The 26340-nt window shown below is 35.1% G+C and overlaps 1 protein-coding gene across 1 annotated transcript in view; it reads left to right on the top strand.

Moving 5' to 3' along the window:
* LOC137657226 (serine-rich adhesin for platelets-like) overlaps positions 1–26097 on the top strand; it is a 36268-nt gene extending 10171 nt beyond the window's left edge. Inside the window, exons 3-18 of the mRNA XM_068391567.1 lie at positions 673–941; positions 4612–4685; positions 4914–5017; positions 5382–5611; positions 5767–5889; positions 6079–6173; positions 7874–8074; positions 8286–8444; positions 8759–8941; positions 9058–9163; positions 9453–9578; positions 9732–9826; positions 10262–10375; positions 11438–11549; positions 14165–14327; positions 23006–26097. Coding sequence (XP_068247668.1) covers positions 673–941; positions 4612–4685; positions 4914–5017; positions 5382–5611; positions 5767–5889; positions 6079–6173; positions 7874–8074; positions 8286–8444; positions 8759–8941; positions 9058–9163; positions 9453–9578; positions 9732–9826; positions 10262–10375; positions 11438–11549; positions 14165–14327; positions 23006–25763 — 4912 coding nt within the window. The 3' untranslated portion in view covers positions 25764–26097. The remainder of the gene's footprint in view (positions 1–672; positions 942–4611; positions 4686–4913; positions 5018–5381; positions 5612–5766; positions 5890–6078; positions 6174–7873; positions 8075–8285; positions 8445–8758; positions 8942–9057; positions 9164–9452; positions 9579–9731; positions 9827–10261; positions 10376–11437; positions 11550–14164; positions 14328–23005) is intronic.
* Positions 26098–26340: the final 243 nt, after the last annotated feature.

Below are 26340 nucleotides of genomic sequence, written 5' to 3'. Positions count from 1 at the left end.
GGAAACATGGCAAATGGTCTCCTTTAAACCAGATGGGAAATGAGATTACATGGAGAGAGAGAGAGAGAGAGAGAGAGAGAGAGAGAGAGAGAGAGAGAGAGAGAGAGAGAAGAGAGATTCTCTCTCTCTCTCTCTCTCTCTCTCTCTCTCTCTCTCTCTCTCTCTCGAATAATTGTGCTACCTCTCCAAATGAACAGCAAATTTCTCTCTCTCTCTCTCTCTCTCTCTCTCTCTCTCTCTCTCTCTCCTCTCTCTCTCTCTCTCTCTCAGCCAGATGGCAAAGGATTTTCCATACAAGAGGCGACTTTATCCATATCTGATCATGAAGTACTGTCACATTTTTAAGATGGATCTTTTATTAACCGTTGTGAAAGTAATCACTTGTGACTTAACTGTGAAAGTAGCACTATTGTAGCAATATGTGCTGCCTTATTATTATTATTATTATTATTATTATATATATATATATATATATATATATATATTATATATATTATATATATATATAAACAAAGCTGATCACTGTTTGCCTGAATAAGAAATTACTTCAGAGAAACATCTACACATGTATATATAGATAATATATATGATAGATAGATAGGTATTGTTTATGTAAATGTGCACATGCCAATCACAAGGACATCAACGTATAACATATGTCTATGGTTACAGGGTGCAGAGCGGCCTGTCCCTTCTGACGGGCGGTGTGAGTGGTGGCAGCGGTGGTAGCAACAGTAACAGCAACAGCAGTATATCGAATGTGGCGGAGGGCGAGGGAGGAGTTGGAGTGGATGCCACCGTGCAAGATGCCACGTCCCCTTCTCCTCACGGGGCCCCGCAGGAGGCCCTTACCCTACTCCAGGGGGAGCTGGTGCCGCACACCAATTTCACGCACACCTTTCTCAAGTCCATCCTCACCTCCATCGATAGCAAGGATCCAGGTATTATTATTATTGTTGTTGTTGTTGTTCAATTTATTTATTGTTATAACTATCATTTGTTACTTGTTATTAATATTATCATCAAAGTATCTGCCTTGTATGGGGAAATAGTGTATACAAGCCCAAAGAAAACAGAATTTTAAAAGTAAAGAACATTCCGTAAATGAGAAAGAAAAGCAAACAAATAAATTAGATATGAATAACATGCTAGGAACGAGAGGTTTGTCAATCTGCTCATTGACAACTTCATGAGCATTAATAATGACACTCAACTGCATATTTAAAAAAAATATTTCAGTGTATGTATATATATATATATATATATATATATATATATAGAGAGAGAGAGAGAGAGAGAGAGAGAGAGAGAGAGAGAGAGAGAGAGGAGAGAGAGAGAGAGAGAGAGAGATAAATTTCTACCTCATACTTGGGATCGAACGCTAGCCCCTTCTAATGAAAGTCCAGGTCGAAACCAACCATGCCACGAGAGACCATAAAAGAAATTGGAACCTGACACTATCTAGCTGTCCGAGGATTTACCTGGCGAGATATCAGTCTCTTACCAGCGAGTTTTACCCAATTTCCCGGCCCACCACGTGACACAATTGGTAGTAATTCATTCAAATTACCCCTAATGAGTCAATATGGATAAATATCAACACAACACCGTGTACAAATAGAAATAAATTTCTTCCTCATACTTGGGATCGAACGCTAGCCCCTTCTAATGAAAGGCCAGGTCGAAACCAACCATGCCACGAGAGACCATAAAAGAAATTGGAACCTGACACTATCTAGCTGTCCGAGGATTTACCTGGCGAGACATCAGTTTCTTACCAGCGAGTTTTACCCAATTTCCCGGCCCACCACGTGACACAATTGGTAGTAATTCATTCAAATTACCCCTAATGAGTCAATATGGATAAATATCAACACAACATCGTGTTCAAATAGAAATAAATTTCTACCTCATACTTGGGATCGAATGCTAGCCCCTCAATAAGGGGTAATTTGAATGAATTACTACCAATTGTGTCACGTGGTGGGCCGGGAAATTGGGTAAAACTCGCTGGTAAGAGACTGATGTCTCGCCAGGTAAATCCTCGGACAGCTAGATAGTGTCAGGTTCCAGTTTCTTTTATGGTCTCTCGTGGCATGGTTGGTTTCGACCTGACCTTTCATTAGAAGGGGCTAGCGTTCGATCCCAAGTATGAGGTAGAAATTTATTTCTATTTGAACACGATGTTGTGTTGATATTTATCCATATTGACTCATTAAGGGTAATTTGAATGAATTACTACCAATTGTGTCACGTGGTGGGCCGGGAAATTGGGTAAAACTCGCTGGTAAGAGACTGATGTCTCGCCAGGTAAATCCTCGGACAGCTAGATAGTGTCAGGTTCCAATTTCTTTTATGGTCTCTCGTGGCATGGTTGGTTTCGACCTGGCCTTTCATTAGAAGGGGCTAGCGTTTGATCCCAAGTATGAGGAGGAAGAAATTTATTTCAATTTGTACACGATGTTGTGTTGATATTTATCCATATTGACTCATTAGGGGTAATTTGAATGAATTACTACCAATTGTGTCACGTGGTGGGCCGGGAAATTGGGTAAAACTCGCTGGTAAGAGACTGATGTCTCGCCAGGTAAATCCTCGGACAGCTAGATAGTGTCAGGTTCCAATTTCTTTTATGGTCTCTCGTGGCATGGTTGGTTTCGACCTGGCCTTTCATTAGAAGGGGCTAGCGTTCGATCCCAAGTATGAGGTAGAAATTTATTTCTATTTGAACACGATGTTGTGTTGATATTTATCCATATTGACTCATTAGGGGTAATTTGAATGAATTACTACCAATTGTTTCACGTGGTGGGCCGGGAAATTGGGTAAAACTCGCTGGTAAGAGACTGATGTCTCGCCAGGTAAATCCTCGGACAGCTAGATAGTGTCAGGTTCCAATTTCTTTTATGGTCTCTCGTGGCATGGTTGGTTTCGACCTGGCCTTTCATTAGAAGGGGCTAGCGTTCGATCCCAAGTATGAGGTAGAAATTTATTTCTATTTGAGCACGATGTTGTGTTGATATTTATCCATATTGACTCATTAGGGGTAATTTGAATGAATTACTACCAATTGTGTCACGTGGTGGGCCGGGAAATTGGGTAAAACTCGCTGGTAAGAGACTGATGTCTCGCCAGGTAAATCCTCGGACAGCTAGATAGTGTCAGGTTCCAATTTCTTTTATGGTCTCTCGTGGCATGGTTGGTTTCGACCTGGCCTTTCATTAGAAGGGGCTAGCGTTCGATCCCAAGTATGAGGTAGAAATTTATTTCTATTTGAACACGATGTTGTGTTGATATTTATCCATATTGACTCATTAGGGGTAATTTGAATGAATTACTACCAATTGTGTCACGTGGTAGGCCGGGAAATTGGGTAAAACTCGCTGGTAAGTGACTGATGTCTCGCCAGGTAAATCCTCGGACAGCTAGATAGTGTCAGGTTCCAATTTCTTTTATGGTCTCTCGTGGCATGGTTGGTTTCGACCTGGCCTTTCATTAGAAGGGGCTAGCGTTCGATCCCAAGTATGAGGTAGAAATTTATTTCTATTTGAACACGATGTTGTGCTGATATTTATCCATATTGACTCATTAGGGGTAATTTGAATGAATTACTACCAATTGTGTCACGTGGTGGGCCGGGAAATTGGGTAAAACTCGCTGGTAAGAGACTGATGTCTTGCCAGGTAAATCCTCGGACAGCTAGATAGTGTCAGGTTCCAATTTCTCTTATGGTCTCTCGTGGCATGGTTGGTTTCGACTTGGCCTTTCATTAGAAGGGGCTAGCGTTCGATCCCAAGTATGAGGTAGAAATTTATTTCTATTTGAACACGATGTTGTGTTGATATTTATCCATATTGACTCATTAGGGGTAATTTGAATGAATTACTACCAATTGTGTCACGTGGTGGGCCGGGAAATTGGGTAAAACTCGCTGGTAAGAGACTGATGTCTTGCCAGGTAAATCCTCGGACAGCTAGATAGTGTCAGGTTCCAATTTTTTTTATGGTCTCTCGTGGCATGATTGGTTTCGACCTGGCCTTTCATTAGAAGGGGCTAGCGTTCGATCCCAAGTATGAGGTAGAAATTTATTTCTATTTGAACACGATGTTGTGTTGATATTTATCCATATTGACTCATTAGGGGTAATTTGAATGAATTACTACCAATTGTGTCACGTGGTGGGCCGGGAAATTGGGTAAAACTCGCTGGTAAGAGACTGATGTCTCGCCAGGTAAATCCTCGGACAGCTAGATAGTGTCAGGTTCCAATTTCTTTTATGGTCTCTCGTGGCATGGTTGGTTTCGACCTGGCCTTTCATTAGAAGGGGCTAGCATTCGATCCCAAGTATGAGGTAGAAATTTATTTCAATTTGAACACGATGTTGTGTTGATATTTATCCATATATATATATATAATCTACCTATATATATATATATATATATATATATATATATATATATATATATATATATATATATATATATATATATATATATATATATATATATATATATAATTACCAGTTTTTTCTAGAACCTATCCTATTGGATGTTTTAGTTATCAGCAAATGATGATGATTGTGTTGTAAGATAAATTATTTTTTTTTTCCAGTGGTAGCCAACGCGTGGCTCGAGACCTTGCTAGATGTTATAGATCTGCTGCCAAAGGAAGTGATAAAAGATGAGGTGAGTATCTCATTACATTGTTCATTTATTCTTTCCAAGAACAATTATAAGAAATATTATTTAGGTTTCTGTATGTGCTTTGTTTAGAGTTTTAATAAATGATGATTGCTTGAATATTAATGTCTCAGAAATAATTGCTTTTCCTAAATATTTTATATATATTTGGGGCAGACTTGTACATTCAGTATTTTATTTACTTCTTTCAGCTAAATAATGATTTTTTTTCAGATTCTTAGTTTAGCTGTCAGTAAAGGGCAGTCACAGCAGGTATCCGCCCGCTTGGCAGCTTGCAAGCTCATTGGAAAAATTGCAACTAAATTTGAGCCTTTTTTGTGAGTTGGAAATCTAAGTTTTAATGTTTTTCAGTCGCTAAGAGACACAAGTCCAATTTAATGTATATATATATATATATATATATATATATATATATATATATATATATATATATATATATATGTCACATGACAGTATAATTATCGTAGTTTTGTCGTTTACCCAGCGATATTTCACTCGTATTACTATTATGAATAATGATCGCCATTTACAAGAGTTGTGTACGTGCTGATATGAGTTTAAGGGATATCTTATCTGCATTATGGAGTATCTTCCTGCAAAAGGATTGTCACAAACCATCAGCATTACTGCTTCTGTAATTATGATCAACATTTGTACTTACTATCATTATTACCTCTGCAGGTTAAAAACTGAAGTTGTAGGTGTAGTGCAGAGCCTCTGTCAAGATGTTTGTGGCGAAGTGCGTGGTAGCATGTGCAGTCAGCTTGCTGCTGTGGCACGAGGGCTTGGTTTGGATGCCACAAAAACGCACATACTTCCTGAGCTCGTGGACTTGTGCTCCGATGAAGAGACCAATGTCAGACTTGCTGGAATCAACACTGTTGTGTTGATGATTCCCCTTTTAGATGACGGTACATATGCTAGTCCTTTGTTCATTCAATTTTAATTGCATTATGAATGTCATTATGAAAATATCTAGAACACTATATATTTCCTTCATATTTTGTTTTATATACTGTACTCGCATTACTAAGAATGCATTATATTGTGCAATTTATGAAAACAGAAACTCGAGTTGGGACGTTGGTTCCCCTGGTCCGAAAAGTTTGCGAAAGGGCTCTGCGAGTTGAAGATGCTTCTCTGCCTGTTGCTGCACATTTGCTTGGCCGTATATGCCATGGGCTTCATGGTAAGTCTATTCCATTTTAATAATTAGGACTATCTTTAGTTGAAGTAACTATAACAGTATTTCAATCCATGTCACATTGAAATTATCCCTAATTTCTCATTGGTAATAATAGTTGCTGCCCATAATTTTCAATTTGTAATCATAACAGTACTACTAAGTGGTTTTAACTTTTTTTATTTATTTTTGCAGATGAGCTTAACGAAGAACAAAAAACGTGGTTTTTGAATTTCTACTGCACATTAGCAAAGCTTGGATTACCCGATTCGAAAAAAACAGAGCTTCCTGTAAGTTGCATTCAAGGTTTCATGTTATATGAATGTTCTTTCTCTTTTAAGAAAGGAAAAATTCAATCCAGGAGTATATCAAATTATTGCCAATAGTTGGAACAATTCTCATTTTTGAATGGTTAAGGACATGATCAGGGAATTACCTCCAATATTAGTATGAAATGTGGATAGAGTATTGCTTGAAATAGTTCTAGTGTATTATTATTATTATTACAAGCTACAACCCTTGTTGGAAAAGCAAGATGCTGTAAGTCAAAGGGCTCCAACAGGGAAAGATTGCCCAGTAAGGAAAGGAAACAAGGAAATTTATAAACTACAAGAGAAGTAATGAACAATCAAAATAAAATATTTTAAGAACAGTAACAACATTAGATTATAGCCTTCATATTCTGTATAAACTTTAAAAACTTCAAAAAATAGGAAGAGCAATAAGAAAGAATGTACCCTCAAGCAAGAGAACTCTAACCCAAAACAGTTGAAGACCATGGTAGAGAGGTTGTGGCACTACCCAAGACTAGAGAATAATGGTTTCTTTTTGGAGTGTCCTTCTCTTAGAAGAGCTTTTAGCTAATAGTTCTAGAGTATTGGTGAGAAATAAGGATAGTGTATTGGTTGGAAGTAGGCATAGAATGCTGGTTATAATTAGGGATCGTATTGTTTGGAAATAGAGATAGAGCATTGGTTATAGATATGGATAGAGTATTGGTTGGAAGTACAGTACTGTATGGATAGAGTATGGTTTGGAAATACAGTACTGTATGGAAAGAGTATGGTTTGGAAATAAGGCTAAAGTATTGGTGGGAAGTAATAAAGTATTATTATTACTAGATAAGCTACAAGCCTAGTTGGAAAAGCAGGATTCTATAAGCCCAAGGACTCCAGCCAGGAAAATTATCCCAGTGAGGATAGGAAATAAATATGAGAAGTAGTTAACAATTAAGATAAATTATTTTAAAAACAGTAACAACATTAAAATAGATATTTCATATATAAACTATAAAAAGACTTATTTCAGCCTGTTCACCATAAAAACATTTGCTGCAAGTTTGAACTTTTGAATTTCTACCGATTCAACTACCCGATTAGGAAGATCATTCCACATCTTGGTCATAGCTGAAATAAAACATCTAGAATACTGTGTAGCATTGAGCCTCATGAAGGAGAAGGCCTGACTATTAGAATCAACTGCATGCCTAGTATTACGAACAGGAAATAGGAAAAGCACCATTGCCTGGTGAGATAAAATTAAAATTAGACATGAAAGCTTCAATAGGTGAGGCTTTTTTTAAGTTCCAAAGGATAACAGTTATGAAATCACCCACATTATCTTTAGGTTTCGTACTTTATACGGTATATAAATTCTGGTACTCCTTTCATAAATCTTACTGTTTTTCAAATTGAAAGATATTGACCAACCCTTAGAACTGGATTAGTATAAGAAATGTTTTGAATTTGTTATTCATATTCTTTTTGCTGTAAAAAATTTATTATATTTCCTTTTCATATCAACAGTACAGCACCTTATTAATTGTTTATCATACAAAGGAAATGGTTAGGAGATGGTTGAATGCTTTTATTTTTGTGTTTGTATTCTCTTGCTCCTATTTTTATATCAAAGTTCAACCTTTTTTTTTATACATGATGCTGAATATATATCCATACAGTACTAGATAAAAATCTGTTTAATTCTTTCATAGATGCCAGACCTAGTTGCTGAGGTGCGAAGTGGTGAATATGAAGCTGAATGTCGACAGCAGTGTGCTTATAATCTACCTTGTATGGTAGCGTTTGCTGGAGGATCCGTTAACTACCGATCAAGTTTACATGCAACAGTTTTATCCCTCATCAATGATCCAAGCCAGCTTGTGAGGACAACTGTTGCTGCTGCATTCCATCAAGTAATATAATTTAAATTTATTTTATTTTCCATGAATTAAGTGGTGGTTTGAGTCGTGGGTAATTTGTGTATTTTATCAGTATCAACAAAATTTATGATAATTTTAAGTTATTCCTTAACTATTCCAATATTAGGTCAATAAGTATTTGTAATTTTGAAATTGATGTATAGTATTGTTTTTTTCAGTGCATTGAATTACAAATTTTTTTCAGTTATGTATTTTGGTTGGTGCAGAAGTCGGCTTGTTGAAAGAAGGGTTACTACAGCTACTACGATCAGAGAACTTGGATATTTTGTCCGCTCTTATGCCTAACTTGCCACATATCATTACAACAATGCACAGACATAATGCAGTAACCCCACAAACTCCGGTAAGGGTAACAAGAATATTTCATTTACCATAAAATGGAACTAATGTAAATAACTAAAAGTTTAGAGCTTACATGATACAGCTTGAAAATGAATCCATTAATAGTGATGAGTATTTTTACATGGTATTTATTTGATCTCTGTTCATCATATATATCTGGTTTTTAGTTATTGTTTGAAAATAAATGTCACATTTTGGATGAATGTTAAGTTTTGTGTAAAAAAAAATTCTAAATTTTTGTTGCATTGTTTTCCTATTGCATTTTTGTATAACGTTTTTCGTAATTAGATTATTACTCAATTATTTATCTAATAGAGAGAGGACTTAGTTGAGCTGGTTGGAGCAATCAAGCAAGGTGAGGAAACAGTCAGCGTAACGAGTGTTTGGAGAGTTCATGCCGAGGCTCTCACGCAAGCAGCTGCCCTGGCACCTTGTCTACCTGCAGATCTCATCTTTACTCAACTTGTCCCCCTCATGTTTGTTAGGATGCAGACTGCAGTAAGTAACATACTATTTAGTTGTTTAAAAAAAAAAAAAGAATATAAACTTGAAAGAGATTCCTGTTTGTAGTGAGATTTTCCTGAGGCCAACACTTTTTCTCCTTGTCTTTTCAGCGACCAATACCTTGCAGACTAGCAGCAGCTAGGACTTTACTTGTGTATCTCCGTCATATGAGTACTCAAGAACAACGAGACCATATTAGTAACACTATGGTATCAGGTAAGAACATAAAAAAACAGGTGTAGTATTCTTGGTAGTATTTCAAAATCTTAAAAGCATTTAAAAAGTTGAATGTTATCGTCAATGCAATTTATAATGATATACAATTTTATCGACAATGCTTTCTATAATTGATATGTACTGTAGTTAGAAATATTTTAAGTTCCATTAGTTAACCTTATTGTACTTCACATTTTGATTACTGTATAAAACTTGAAACAATTTATCTGTATAAAGGGCAGATTAGGTTCAAAGATGTTTTTATGAATAACTTTTACCTTTATTTCAGAATTCTGTGAAGGGAGTAGCTGTCACAAACGTATGCTGTTCTTGAATATATCTACTATGGTGCTTGAAATGTTTTCAAAGTCCTTCTTTAAGACTTATTTCTATAGACCTCTGTTATCCTTGCATAGTAAGTAAAGCCGCCAATAATTCATTTTGCATTTGAAACAATATTGAAAGATACCTCACTGTATTTTATCATTATAAAGGATTTTAATTGAAAGAATATGGAAGAATAATTAGTTTTCTATGCTATACTGTACAAATCTTTAAATATTTGTAGGTGATCGAGTTCCAAACATTCGTTTGAAGTTGGTTACTATGTTGCCTCAAATGAAAGCTACACTGTCCTTGCCTGATGATAAGACAAGACTTCAGGTTGGTATCAATGTAAATGACTTCATTGTAGGCTAGTAGATACGGTATTTTGGTACTGTATGATACATGCCTTTGCAATTAGGGCCTAAGAGTAGATATTAGGGTAATTGATTTCTACTAGGGAATTTCAGCATTCAAAGTGCCATATTTTCCATCTTATAAGTTCTCCATCTTGTACATATCACCTGTTCCCTGTCATTTCTTGCTCAAATGTCTGTCTGTCTTTTTAAACTTTGTCTAATCTCAATTTTCTCGTAATTAAAGCCAAATCATTCATGCCAATGTTGTGAGGTTATAAATGCTGTTATACAGTATTCAGTGGTCTAGTTGATCTACTTTAAAAAAGTAATTCTTTATTTTGAATAACAAATCTTAACTGCAATTATAAAAGACATTGCTTCCACAATCCTTAATTTTATTTTAATTCTCTTTCAGGAACTTGAAACTGTAGTAGGAAGTCTATTAATGAGTGAGGGAGATAGAGATGTTTCGGCAGCTATATCGGCGACTATATCCCAGCTAGATAAGATTGAAGTGTGTGAAAGCCAGGTAAGGAATTTTTTATTGTTTCCAAATTCAGATTGTTCGTCTTTTCAACAAATTTTTCAACAACCAAGTCCAACATTCAGCTTGTGGGAGATATCAACTCTTCCTTCTTTCTTCTACCTTGCAAAACCGTGTATTTGGCTCTGAAAGGGTATGATAATTTCTTCCCTACCGTTCAATACTTCATCCTCTTATATATATCTCTCTCTCTCTCTCTCTCTCTCTCTCTCTCTCTCTCTCTCTCTCTCTCTCTCTCTCTCTCTCTCTCTCTCTCTCTCCGTGGACCAACATTCATTCTAATCCTGATGAGTTTCCCAGATTATCATTGACATATTAGGATAGATAAACCATCCTTTTTTGTCCAATTTTCAAGCTAGCAAGACCTAATACACAACCCAATTCCTGTGTAATCCTGCATCCATGTAAGGGTGGACATCAGGACAGATTTGTGTACAGTAGAGTTCAGCATTGTAATGTCTTATTTTATTGCGTAATCCTAGTACAGTAATGTGAGTTTTGCTGTTTCAATTATCTGTCCCCATAAGTGAATACTCAACTATTAAGGCAGTAGCTAGTCTGCAGTATAAAGTCGGAGGTTTTCAATACATGACCATTTTCTTTAAATTTGAAGACAAGTCTGCTTAAAGCTGTTGTTTGTATCAATTTTATTTTTAGGATACTGTTTTGCCTTTTGCTCTTAAATGTCCAATATAAATACTGTATGCCATCATGGTACTGTATGTCACCATGATTGGGAAGACTGTTTTAGGAGTGCAAATAATTTTTTTTTTTTTTTGATTGGTTAGTTTTCCTTTTAATAGTACCTGATGCTTTTTTTTTATGCATCTTTAATATAGTTGAAAGTAATATAAGAGAAAATAATAATGTTTAGATTTATTAAGGTTATTTCTGAATTTCATTATTGACCAGCTATAAATTTGGTTTATACTGGAATAAAATGAAGGAGTCGTTTCTCAATTTAGGTGAAATTATATTCTGTTAACAAAGCTTAGCTAGCTATGAAATTTTCTGTCATTTTACTAAACTACTTATTTCCATCTTAAGCGTGGGTCTCCAGAAGGAGAATCTGGGGGCCAAGAGACTGAAGATGAACGGAGAGAGCGACATGAAAGGAGAGCTGTTGGTGACTCAAAATCATTGGATGTAAAATCTCCAGGTAAGTTATAATATCTTCATTGGAATCTTGTGCAATAACTTGACTGGAGTTTAATTTTTCATCCTATCTTATTAAACACCCAAGTCAGTGAATGTAACTGACATGTTGAAACTTTGTGTATGTTTTTTTTTAATGTTATAGGTATTCTGATTGTAATCAGGGTGTTATATTTTACATAATGCTTTATTGTATTATATACAGAATGATAATACTTGGTAGTGAATAATGGCATTCTTGTTGATATCAGTAATAAATATAGATTAATTTGTCAGAAAAATGTAGGCAAAATGGACAAAGCAAACAAATGGCAATTCTAGAAAAGTAGGGGCCGGACTGACTCTTATTTCTTGCAAAGTAGAGTGACCTACTCCCAGATCCGTGGGTAGTGTTAGTGCTAAGGAAAGACTACCAGCTACTTTTCAAACTACTCTCCCTGTTATTGGTCGTGCTAAAGTATTTTTCTACTTACCATCATAGTCCAGAAAAGACAGATATTTTTCCAAAGGAAGTATCTGTTATTGAAGGAAAAATATAACAAATTGTAGTTCCTTTACTGGAGTTTTACAACCGCATGTTTCTGGTACAAAAAGCTACAAGGGGTTGGAGAAGAGTTTTAGATCTTTCTTGCCTCAAGTTTTGGTTCTTCGAGCCAGGTTCTGCATGGAGACCCCCATCATCAGTTTTAAAGTCAGTTCAAAAGGGCGATTGCTTGTTTTAAATCGACCAATCACATGTCTGTTTTATGTTTCAGTCCATTAAGATTCACTAATATATGTCGGATATATATTTCAAGGAAAAGTTTACCAATTCACTTGCCTGTATTTTGGATTGATCGTAGTCCCCTAAGTATTCACACGTTATGTCAAAACTAGTGAAGTGGTTGCATATGTTGGGAATAAGAATACTTCTTAATCTGGATAATTGGTGAGACCTCAACAACAGTCAGCAAGCCCTTCTCAATAACCAAAAGGGATATTAATCAATATCAGGTCAACTGGATTCCCTCACAATCAGTTTTTTTTTTTCTGGGGAATGACAATAGCCTCAGGTCCTTCTCTGGCTTCATCCGAGAAAAGCATTTAGAATGAGGGAAAAAGTTATGTCATCTTGTAATGCTCAGTATGAGACCATTACAATTTCATCACAGCCAGACCTGGGGCTGATCATTAATTCCAAAAGCTGTAACTGTCCTGTGCATCAAGAATTGGGTAAAATTACTCAGTTGGTGTGAGTCTTGCCAGCAACTTATTCAAGGAGTGAGTCCCAAACTGAGATTTAAGGACCTGTCCCTCTTTTAAGATGCTTCTTTCACAGGATGGGGAGCAGTTGTAGAGAATCTTCATCTGTTAGGAACATTGTTGGATATAGTCACAGATGCACATAGATTACCTAGCATTCCTAGCAATGTTCAATGCACTACTTCAATCAGTTTATGTACTAAATGGAAAAGTAATTGCTGTACATTTAGACACCACAACAGCCTTGTCCTACATCAAGGAAAAGGGGAGGAACTAAATCTAGATTTTGTTCTTTCTGACTCGGAACTACAGTACTATGCTGGCAGGAAGAAAGACAAATCAATACTAATGTTTTGTTCCTGGGAAGGAGAAAGTTTTAGCAGGTCAGTTAAGCAGGAAGGAACAAGTGTTGCCCAAAGAATGGTTGCTTCCCCCTCAGTTATATCAAGACATTTGGATTTTAATAATTAACCGTGGTTTGCCTAATTGCCCCTTCCCTGATAAGGGTTTTTTTTTAATTTGAGGTCAACTTCAAATAAGAAAATTACCCAAGCCAAGATTATGCATCATAGAGCACCTCTGATGGTTTGCCCAACTATAACATAATGGGAAGAAGGTAATTTTACTGGGGGGGGGAGAGAATTATTTTGATTTTAATTATTTAATGATACTTGTTGAAAAGAAAGCACTTCACTGAGGAAGCTGGGTGAACCATAGGTAATTATTGAAATAATGGATTTTATTTTTGTCAGTATAGTATTATTGAGTAATGAATTATACATTTACAGCATTATTTTAGATTCTCCAGTTCAGCTGCAGTCTCACTAGGAGTGCATCAAGTTTATGCTTGAACTACTTAAGCCATATTCAAGCAAATCTTACTGATTAAGAAAATATAACATCTTTCAAATTAAAAATGACAGTAGACGTTTCCTTCCTCTTCCAGCCCATCACTCATTTCACTCTATATCCTTTTCATTTAGGCAGTAATTTCTAACTCACAGCTGGGAATAAACCGTTTCTCAAAGTTTTAGTAGTACATTCATCTTTAAAGTTACAGACTTTTTAAGAAAAAGGCTTATAACTCTGGACTTTTTTCAGTGTGTCTATGAAACATTTTATTTTATTTTCAAATAAGATATAAATTGATTGTTTTTATCCTAATTTGATTTTTTATTTCTTATTAGTAATCGATGTAATCCCCTAAGATGACCAACTGTATTCCTTTATTGTAATTATTCGGACATGTTTTTGTGTTAATTTATGCAGCAATTCAAGACTTCAACCATTTTCTTTTTTTCTTAATTTTATATTGTTTCATTAATCTTGATTTTACCCTGATTTCATGTCTCATTCATTTTGTTTTTAATGTTGAAGATGGAAGTCGAACGGAAAGTACAAGTTTAGGCGAGAGACATACAACTTCAAGATCATCAAATCGTCGTAGTTCAGGTTTGGGCAGACTTCCGGCATACTTAGAGCGAAGACGGAGTAATTCTCACGCACCGAAGCAACCTCCCGATGAATGTACAATACTTCGGTACGTATTAGAAAAAAAGTACAGTATGTTGTTTTTAGATCAAGTTAACTTTATGCCAGCTAGTAATACCTCTATTCCCTTTTGAGCAGCCCTCATGCTGTTAAAAAAATTTTCTGAAGTACTATACTGTACAGGGGAAAAGACATTGTTGTTACAGTATTATAATAACTATTGTTATCGATACATTAGTTGTTATATATTATAATAAGTCATTATTATTAATAATGTAATTAATATCATTATTGCATTTCCTCAGTTCCCTTAGCCTGTCGTTTAGTTATAACTAAAATTATTGACATTGCATTTGGTTTTCCAGTAGTATTGCTGTGTATTTAAAAAAAAAAAAAAAAAAAAAAGAATATTTAAGAAGTAAAGTGAAAATAATGAGCCAGTTGGTATAGTGTTTAATGAATCTGACTTTAAATAAAAAAGAATCAATTAATGGATAATTTATTATTAGAAAACTTCTTGATGAATTTTTTTATTACAGTGTACAGTAGTACCTTTCAGTAATCAGATTTATGGATATACTGTACAGCATTTAGTATTTTATTTTTCCCTTAAATAAACATTGACATTACAGTTTTGATAGTTAAAAGGTGTTTTCCATTTGAACTATCTTGTTTGTAAATGAATCTCATCTCGGAATCAGTTGCCAGTTATTATCTATTCTAGCATGCGTAGTACCAGTATATGTTTGTAGAACAAGGATATATTATTTCTATAAACCTCCCCTGATTTTCATATTGTTTCTCTCTCAAAGCTTAGCTTATATTGATGTTTAACCCCCCCCCTCCCCCCCACCCAATTAAAAAAAAAATGATACAATATAGTGGGTAATGGCAATAACCGTGACGTTGGTACACCCTACCATCTTTTATCAATCTCTCTGTGTTGATCTTGTGGTTATGAGGTCAATTGTGCATTTATTCCGTCTCCAGATTGTTACAAGTATTATTTACGTTATTAGTGATTATAAGGGATGTCTTCACCTGGATTTGTTTGTAATTATTGAAAAGATTATTCAAGGAATTGTTTCGAGCCAATTGTAATCCACTTTCACTTTGTGTCTTGCCAGGCATTGTATTCTAAACTAATGAATGATTATCAGGAATGCAAAAGCCTTACTGTTCTTTTTATGGAAAAATGTGTTCAAATAGTTGCTGACTAAATGAAATGTTCCAATCATAAAAGAAAACTAATTTTAGTGCTGGGGAAAATTCAGGGAAGATTAGGCTATTTGATGATAGTGAGGATGATGTCGATAATGCCACTCCAGCCATTACTGAGTATAGTTTTGATATGATGAGCTGGGCTTTAGGTGCTATAGTGACTGCTGGTGACATGGTCTACTAAAAGCTGATTTGGTTCAGTAAGTAAATTTAATTGATTGTAGGATTAAATTTTTTATTTGGAAATCACAGTGCAGGGTAAATTATATTAATATTGGATCACATTATGAAGAGTTATTTAAGAGCACAATCTGGAGAATCTCACTACAAAATTGCAAACTTCAGTTTGAGATTGTTTGTTATCAGGATACAAGATTAAGAGGTGAATCTAGGGTATTTTATTATTTTAGGACTATAAATGGCCTCTCTTTCCTTCACTGACCAACCTCCCTCAGAGTGTGGGAGTCAGAAATATAAACATGGAAGGTTTATAGTAAAACGGAACTTTAATAATATTTTATTTTTATTTTTATACTTGCCTGATGTTCATATACAGTACATGCCCACCCTATTCCTCACTGACTAGTTGTGTCAAATGGATAGGGGTCAGTTTTGGCTTAGAGACTGAAAGACTTGAGACATTATAGTATACCTACTCCATGGTTATTGCCATTAGCCACTAGGTTGTCTCAACACTAGACCAGAAGCCTAAACCTATTGAAGGGAAAGAAAGCGGGAAATAGTTTTTGGGTTTGTAAACGTCAATATGAGCCAAGCTTCGAGAGACAAGCTGTATGAGTATATAGATGATGAATTTTATTGTTAGAATTCCATTTTTGTAGTTGTTTTCTGTGTATTTTGATGTGACAAAACAAGAACTTTTAATTGAAAAATATGTATGACCCTCTATTCTCATGCAGTATATCCCAGAAATTTCTTGCATATATGTTAGTAATCATATTTTTGAATATGTTTATGAAGTGCATGATCCTTTATTAAATTCCTTATAATTTTTCCATCTAATGTACAGTAGTCATATATGTCAAGCCTTGTGTTACATGCATCTTTTTTAAATAAGTTTTTTTAATTATGTTTATGCTTTTGCAAATTCTTAACTCACAACCTTCAATCTTTTGCTACACTGAAATATGATAAACCAATGATTTATTTAACCTTGAAAATTTAAGGTACAGTACTAAATGGCAAATAATTTCTTCTATTAAACTTTTATTTGAAAGGGAATGGATAGTGTTGCATGCTTTCACTAAAGTTGACCCTATTATTTGTTGGTTGAACAGTTGTGGTAATCACTTGCATTTAAATGTTACCACTTAAAACTTTTTTTTTTCTTCTTTTTGTATTTCACACTTATTTTTTAGATGTTTTGGAATAAGTTGAATATATTTTTCTTTCACTCAAATAATTGAGTTTACTAATTGATATTTAATTTAGTTTCTAATCTATTATTTTATTTATTGTTCATAGCATTATGAATAATTTTTCCTTGTTTTATGTGCCAATTATTTATAAACATTTTCCTTTTCTGATTTATTTTGTTTTCAGCAGTTTCCTTTCTACTGAAAGTAAATATCTAAAGAAGTATGGCAGAATATCTACTTGGCCATATCGGTAATTCTCTTTTATTTCAGATTTGTTTAATTTTATACATTTTTTACTGCCTGAGCAGTATATTTCTGTTCAGTATCTTCCCTTTTCATTTAATATTTTTTTTTCCTTGCACAGTATTGCTGTTATAGTGAGGTTTATTCTGTTTTTTAATTTTTAGTACAGTATTTGTTTATTTTACTAAATAAGTTTATATTTTGTCAAGATGCATATATTCAGGCCAAATATAGTAATACCTCACATTATCAAACCTCCAAGTAACAGATTTTATGATGATGAAATTCTCAATACAAAATAAGTTACTTAGCTGTTGGTAATATTTTTGAATCTCATAAATATATAAATATAATGCAAGATATCTAAATAAAAAGTCAGAATTTAAATATCTAACATTTATTGATAAAGATGGGAAAAGGAACAGCTTGGTGTAGCTTATGTCGTCCAGGTATCCAATGAGAGGAATAAAGGTTTATATTCGGTGTGAAGATATGCATACATGTCACATTCATGCCAATGTTGATAAAATCTAAACTTAGTCAGCTTATCTGTAACGGGCATTACAAACCTATTCCGCACCTGGTAAATACGAGATATTACTGTGTTTTTACATTAATAGATGTTGATGTAGTTTTCTCATTAATTGAGAGAAAAAGTACATTCCCTATCATAAACCTCTTACATTGTGGCTTACCTAGTAGAACTATATACTTGTTTTTTTGTTTGCTTTCCTAGTGTGTGAATAATAGTTTCAATTCTATAACTTGAAATGTTACATAATTTTGTTTTACAATATATTTTTTCTTATTTGTGAACATAGTATATCATAATACAAAAGTTTATTATTAAGGATTTTGTCACAGAATTCTCTTTACTAATCATCAGATGGTATAATTCTTTCTACATTAAAAGAATTTTTTCCAAACTAATTTTAAACATAAACCTCTGTCATTGCTAAGGACAATGTAGTTAATTTGATGAAAGGTCTTTTTATATATGAATTAATAGATAAGATGATCGTCTATTATTCAAGGAAAAACTAGAAATTTGTTGCTGAAATTATAGATTGAGGAACTTGATTCTTCCACATTGAGAACCCATATCATCTACTGCTTGAATTAATACTGTCAGATTTAGAGAAGAGTTGATATGATTTGCTATAAACCTTATTTCTTTATTACTTATAAATTGAGTATTTTATTAATATACAGTATGCCTTGCTATATTTAATTATATCTTAATACATTTTCTATTTGGTCACAGATCTTTTCTATTGTTGCATCTGTCTATTAGCAAAATATTGCATACAACACAGTGAAGGAAATTTCATCCTCTATGATTTATTATGTTGCACACTATTGTATTTGCTTTTTTCTTTGAGCATAAAGTTTGTTGTGTAATCATATGGCTTATATTATTTTTATGTCCATGGAAAAGGCAAAGTAGGAAATTTTTCTTTTCATATTTTACTGCCCTGATTTTGTATGTTGCTTGCTGATGATGTCCTCAATTACTGTATGTGCATGAAGGCAAATAGGTAAGCTTGCTCACTGTTGTTAGAAAGATTTGTTTCATTTAATGTAGCTCTGGCTATCGTGAATTTTTAGCAGTGCTTTATTTTGTCAAATTTTCCATCGCCAATCTGCCTTAGTTCTGCATCTTTTGGAGAGTGATTCTTACATGCTACTGCATAACATGTGCATTTTGTCATAGTCGTGGTAAAAAGGGGATTACTTTGCTACATATTTTAAGTAAAAAGAAATTACCGTTTTTATGCAACAAAATTCCTAAGTATGCTTATTGTAAGTGAGAGCCAAACTGTTAAATTAATATTTTTACTTTCATACATTGTGTGATAGTAGGTTTATGGAAGGGATTTGGACTTGGGAACAGTTTTACTAATTAAATGATCATTCATTCAATTTCCTGTCAATTTTCAATTGTAATTATTTACTCGTAGAAGACATTAATCCTAATAAATTGATATTTCTTTGAATATCAATTGCTTTTTTGATGACAAAATGAATTTATGGTATCATGAAGTTTATAATATTGAAATTCTACATACCAGTACAGTATTAAATTTTTCATGGGTGGGGCAGTTTTATCACTTTTTGTCATGTTTAATATAAGCATATTTATGTTAATATATTTCTTATTTAAAAATATTTGTGATATAATATATTAAGTAAATGATTCAAATAAATAAAATCAGATAGCCAGTGCTCAAGATTTCCATATTATGAGGTTCCTCTGTAATTGTCCGAATGAACACTACATTTTAATTTATTTGATAATATAATAACTGGTAACAGTTCACGAATGCGTAATATATTTTTTAATTTTTTAGATTAGTTGTTGTAATATATCTCAATTTTTTAGGCACTGCCATACTCATTTTAGTATTTTATACAATATCATACAACAAACTAACATTAAATTGGTACTGTACAAACATAGTAAAAGAAGAGGTATTTCTTCCAAAGTTTTGTGAGCTCCAGTTGACTATTTCAGCAACTGCTAAAACCCTTATGTCATCACATCACCCACAACGAAATATTTATAGATTAATTTTGCTGAAAATTTAAGAGCATCTACAATCTGAAATACCAACTCCCAGAAAATAACTACTGTACTGTAGTGAATGTTGCTTAAGGGCACTTGCTTAAGTGAGAGGAAGGATATACTGTAAGGATCTATATTACTTTTGGCCTTTTGCCTTGTAATCTAAATGTCATAAAGAGCGACTAGTTTTGTGGAAAATACAACGGTTTAGCTACAGAATAATTTCATTTAGTTAAAAGAAATGGATACTCTACGAGAATATCAACTCTGTAAAGGTGCAGAGACCATTCAGAACATATAAAATTGCTAAGTAAAGTGATTCTAGAGCACTCCCTCTTAATTATCCATAAAGAGCATCTCTTTAGTCAACCAACTCGTAAGAAGTGTTTAATTTATGAGGTACAATGATTGGGACAAGACTGGAAATCAAATTAAAAAATAAGACCATACTATAATGATGTGAAAGATGAATCTTGAACCAGTCAGTATATCACTGCGTTATAAAAGGCTCAAACGGGACTCAGAATTACTAGCCTTTTCTGATTCTGAGACAATAGTATATATCGGTTAGAAAAGGCTATTTTAAGTTTCCAAACTTATTGTACTCAACTTGTTAGGGAATTTTTCAGCAATAATGTTTGAAAGGGAGATAATCCTCACTTTCAAAGGGAGCCTCCTTCATCTTCCTGTATTGTAGGTTGTTTGGAGGGGAAGAGGTTTCGCTGGCTTATTTTCAAATGGAGTGAATAGGGGGATACTGCTCTTGTGTGCAGAAGACTCCTTTGTTAGTATAAGAATAAGAGATTTTTTGTAAAAATATTTTCGATAGATACATATAAAATATATAAACATTAAATTAGATATAAAATTAAATATTAATCATATAATGTACTATTGCCTACATTTACTTCGCTGAAATAACTTGCGATGAGTTAGTGTAACACATTGCCTAACAAGACATGATGCAAACAATTGAGTTTAGTTGAAACTTTGTTCACCCTCAAGGTTTATGAGAATAATACGATATGCTGTGCCATCCGCCTATATAATACGATATAATTTAAGAGCACTTACTTTAGCAAATGGGCGGATATTAAAATGCAGACTACCCACTCTGTTTGCTGCCTTGCAATTTACTTGTCTTGCAGAGTGACTATGATTGTGGGTCTTGCAGAATAGAATGACTATGATTGTGGCATGCAAGGATGTAGCAGCAGAAGGATTTAAAGAAAATGGAGAATATGAGGTTTTGTGACAGGAGGAGAATTTGAGGTTTTGTGAGAGGAATTAGAATCTGTAGTGAGTAATGAGTATTTAGAACCACTACTGAAAGAAATGCTTCAAAACCTAGATTCGACTTGGGGAGTTAGGCTAGGTTAGGTTGGCAATGGGGCGGGTAGACTAGTGTTGGTTTTAAGAGAGGATTCACTGGACTCTTTGACAAAGAAAGCTAGTGATGTCAAGAACTTGTGAAGCTCAATTACTATGGAAAATTAGCCGATTATGTGAATTGTCTAAAAATGGAGGCTTGTCATTATTGTTGTCATCCCTGCGACAATTCAAGTAGCCTAGCCTTTCCTGGCTTTTCCTCTGAACTAACAGCAAATTAATTTTAGTGCTTGCACTGTCAACTTGATTGGCAGCTATTACAACATATCACATGAGAGGTAGCATGAAAGAAAAGTCTTTTCACGATTTAAATTGAATCGCTCGAAGGGAATGGAGATAATGAACTAACAAAAAATTTCCATGCACACATTACGTAGTAATTGTTTAGAAAACGAGCGGAAGACATTTTAATGAGTAGTGATAAGCAAACAATCGGAAGTAAGTCTTGTCAGTAGCCAGCAACTGAAGAAACTGAGGTGACAGAGAGAATGGTACATCAGATACCACTTCATTCCTTCACTAATTGTATGAGTTTCTTGAAGGGAAGAAAATTAGAAATTTTTAAAATTTTATGAAGCCAAACTTCAGGAGGAGAAGTAATATGAACATCAGAGGAGGTTCATGGTAATAATAATTTTAAAGTTAACTTGAGGTTGGACTTAAATTATGTGATGAAAACAAATTAAGGGGAGCCAACACAGAATTAGTTATACTGGAAAAGTTGAATGAAACTCGCCCTTAAATTTTTGTCAAATTTTGGTTGTGTTTTTGAAGGGGTTTAAATATAAGTGCTGTGCCTTTATAAGTTAGTGTATATCTCTGGAAAAAAAAAATTCAACCTTGCACTTGAACATGGTAAATTAACAAAACAGTTGATGAAAAATAAGTAAAGGGTGTACTGCACAATAATTTCTAACACGATACTAAGAAGGATTTTTAAATTTTCAGAAAATGTATGACTCGTTATTTTATTCCTTTTGTATCAAAAAGTATCTTCAGCAAATTGTGTGGCATATAATTCAACAAGTAAAGAGCTCATAAAATTAGTTATACCTCTCCTTTTTTTTTTTTTTTTTTTTCTTTTTTAACAATAATATTTCTTAGTTCTGGCCTTGAGTATGGCAGTAATTCCTCAGATTAGAAAATTATATACTGTATCACATTGAAAATGGCTTTTTATAGTTCTTAAGCCTCTAGTATTAACTACAGATTCTAAGAAGGAATTTTTTTTGTAAATTGTTGAATATTGTACAAAATAATTCAGTTTCATTGTAAATATACTGCAAAAAATAAGTGAATGCTATTTGGGTTTTCCTCTTTTATCTTTAGATCAGTAATCATACTAAGATGTAATGGCTGGAGCATTACTTAGGAAGTTTTAACATTTCTGAACCTTGTGCCATCTTGGCACATCTCTCTCGTGTACCCTGGCCTAGTAATTATTGCAGAAAGTTTTAGCACATTATCTCTCTCATATTGGTCATTATTGACTCAAAATTCCACTTTGTATTGTATAAGAAAAAATTATTAATTTTCCAGGGCTTAATGTTATATATGTACTGTTATATATGCCTACACAGGCTTAAAGACACACAGACACACACTCTCTCTCTCTCTCTCTCTCTCTCTCTCTCTCTCTCTCTCTCTCTCTCTCTCTCTCTCTCTCTCTCTCTCTCTCTCTAAATTAAATAGCAAAACTGTGATATAAATAAGAAATGGATATAAGAAAAATGATTAAGGTTCCATTCATTATTTTTTTATTTCAAACGTTAATATGCAATATGTTTTGGTGTTGTTTTAGATTAAGTTGAGATACAATAAGTATTAACGAAGATAACCCAAATAGCATTCCATTTGCATGCGTAATAGAATCTAACCAATAAATTATTTTGAATCATATTCTAACATGTATGTACATGTGCCTTCCAGAGGTGCTGGGTATCAAGCTTCTTCTACTAATACATCTAACTCCACTACTAACAAAAATGAATGGTCTCTTGATGATGACGATGATGATGATGAAGACTTGGACATTAGTGACATTTGTGATGAAGTTTTACTAAGTCCAGAAGAGCCGAGTATTGATTGGGAAGAACAGTTATCTCCTCAATCTCCAAGAATGACAAGAGAGCCCCCCTCTTCTAGCTCATCCCTATCCAGATCACCTCAGCCACGAGATAGACACGTAGAATCAAGGGACAGACAGCATTCTGATGCAAAGGATATTCTCTCTAATTCTAAAGAGAATCTCTCCACCTCAAGAGATAGATTATTAGAAGCAAGAGACAGACTTTCAGAATCCAGGGGGAGACATTCTCGTCGTCCACCAGCTTTGCAAACTGATGATAATGAGGATGGAGATAGGCTCTCAGCAAGAGAAATATTTTGGCTGAGAACCTCTCGTCCAAGATGGCACAGGAAAGTTGCTTCAGCAGATACAAGTCCAGAGGAACCACGCCGAAGTAAGTTTGGCCGTGGACTTTCCATAGACGGTCGAGGAAGTCACTCAGACACAGAAGATCCTGACATTCTTTATGATGGTCGTAGACATAGTAGAAAAGAAACCAAAGAACTAGTCTCAGTATCCCATATCACACCCAGCCCTCCTAGCCCTCATGGAATGTATACTTGGCCTCCCCAGCACACACGACACCGTCACCATAGTGCATCAGAAGCGGAAGCTGAAGAATATGAAGACCAACAAGAGCAAAATCAGTTTGATTCACTTGAAAGACATCTCAATGCTACACCCCATTATGATACAGCAGCAGTTCATATTTCAAGGCGTTATGACTTAACCTCCAGGAGGGAAGATTCGCCATCTTATGAATCTGCCTCTGATTATGAAAAATCAAGACACCAGAATAAAAATAAGCTTTATGTTAACTCTGCAAATGCCTACTATAGTTCTTCAAAGAGAGGATCTCGGTCTCCAAAGTTCCGCTCCTCTTTACGTTCTGCAGACCCAACTTCACTTCAAACGCCTCTGCATGTGCAGTACATCGAAAACATTGATGAAGATAATAGCGGCACTGGGGCTCGTCAGTATGGTTTATCCCCACCACCATTACGTGAAAATAAGCCTCATCACATTGTCCATCCACGTGACACAGATGATACGTATATCTATCATGGTATTACCCCAACTCTTGCACCGACCCACCTTTCTGCTGTATATTCTCCACATTCCTTACCCACCCATTTTTCCTATGATCATCCTGAGGAATATTTATCCTCTCTTGCTTTTACAGAACCCTACAGTCCTGATCCTTATCATACAGAGATGTTAGCTGCTGCTGAACTTTATACAAGAGAATCGTATCCCCAATACAGGTATGAAGGTGAACGATCCAGAGGTTCCCGTGAGCATGAATCGACATTATTGGAGCAGCATCCTCCTCATTCTTATTTTTTACTTGACACAGCTGAATTGGCTCCTTGGTCTTCTCCACCAGCATATCCAATTGGACCACTCGGTGCCTCTTGGCTTCAGCATGGCTTACATCCTTTAGCTCGTATTCCTTCTTGCCTTATCCCTACCCCTTATTCTCGTCCTAGACCGCATGCACCTCTTGCTTCCCCTCCGTGGCGTCTTACTCATCATGCTTCTTTCCCCAGCATGTCAACACTCGACCCTACCACGGATGAATTCTTGGTTGATGCCGGTATACGTATAGATGAATCTGTCATCAAAAGTCGACTGCCAACTCCCCAAAACAGTCACTCCAATATTTCTCGATGGAGAGGTCCTGGTAGAAGTTACAGCAGCCATTCATCTGTAAGTAGTGAAGGAACCGGATTAGATGTAAAAAACAGAGCTGGAAGCTATAATAGCTCACGTTTACGACAGCCATCTTCTCTTGGGTCAAGCCGAATTCCTGCACCTGGCTCGGTATCTTCATCTCTTATTCAAGATGATCAGGAGAGAGATGGTAGAGTTGGGGGAAGAAGAGATAGTTCTGGTAGTACTGGGTCTAATAGCAATGTTATCACAAGATTGCGGCCACCAGCACGCTCTAATAGACCAGTATCCACTGTAGCTTCAACATCATCTCGCGTCCCTTTACCATCTCGCTCAAAATCTCTAAGCCATGAAAATCTAAGAACTTCTCCTTCCAGATTAGCTCTTCCAACATCTCCTTCAGAGTCTCCAACCTCGTCTAGAGCCCCTTCTCCGCGCACTTCGCCCCAGGAAGCAGATGAGCGACCTAGAACTCTAGCTGTTTCTGGATCACGGTTAAGACAACCCCAAGTTCGCACTCCTAGAGGAAGAGGGTCAAGGCCAACAAGTTGTAGTTCTTCTCCTGGTGGATCTCGGTGCTCATCTCCAGGAATAGAAATACCTGTTAGTGGTTTTGGTAGAGGAAGTCGAAGCAGTAGTCGAGCAGGAAGTGCTTCATCGTCTCCTGCTTCCTCACGTTGTTCATCACCAGGTCCAGATGACATGCGTTCTATATCTCGCAGTTCTCAGCACAGATCATCATCTTCAAGAACTGGTTCAAGTGTCTCTCGTGCTGGACATCGCTCTTCAAGTACCACACCAGATCAACATGTCACCACTCCACCCTCGCCAGTTCCTTCGTCACGAAATCATCGCCAGGGATCTTCTATTCCAAAACCCTCATCTGGGTCCAGGGGTAGAACATCTGGTAGTAAGCTGCCTCTTCCAACATCTGCTAGAAATTAATTCTTGTGCTGAAACCAAAGTCATTCTTTTATTTATTTTGAATTAAATTATTAGTTCATGTAAATATCGACTGTAAATATCTCCCACCATCACCAGTAATGATACATGCAACTCAGTATGGTAAGATATTAGAAATTAGAATTTAGTCCTGTTTTCAGCTAAGCAATTCATGGTTGTAAACTTTCAGTACTTTATATAGTAAAGTAATTTTCTATTATGCTACCATAGCATATTGAGTTTTGTCTTCTTGTTTTCATTTAAGAAATGATGGGAAAATACAAAGTTTGTTGTCTATGAAACCTAAAATTTTCATATTACGGTGAACAAATAGAACTCCCAAGTTTTCTTTCATTCATTCTAGTCAGCTTTTTGACTTGGTTAACTTTCAGTATTATCAGAATTTCCAAGAAATGGAAAAATGTGATTCAGATGCAGTTCTCTTAGAGAGAGAGAATTTGTGCAATTACATCATATCAAATGTCACTGGTAAGAACATGGCAGTAAGTACTCAAATATCTAGCTTAAAAATAGATGTATTGAAACTTCTTAAAAGAAAAGTAATTTATAATGTATGTAG

Source organism: Palaemon carinicauda, chromosome 18 (assembly GCF_036898095.1).
Source record: "Palaemon carinicauda isolate YSFRI2023 chromosome 18, ASM3689809v2, whole genome shotgun sequence".
In the NCBI taxonomy this organism is placed as follows: domain Eukaryota; kingdom Metazoa; phylum Arthropoda; class Malacostraca; order Decapoda; family Palaemonidae; genus Palaemon; species Palaemon carinicauda.
Note: the sequence above shows the minus strand (reverse complement) of the source record. Positions and strands in the feature narration are given on the sequence as shown.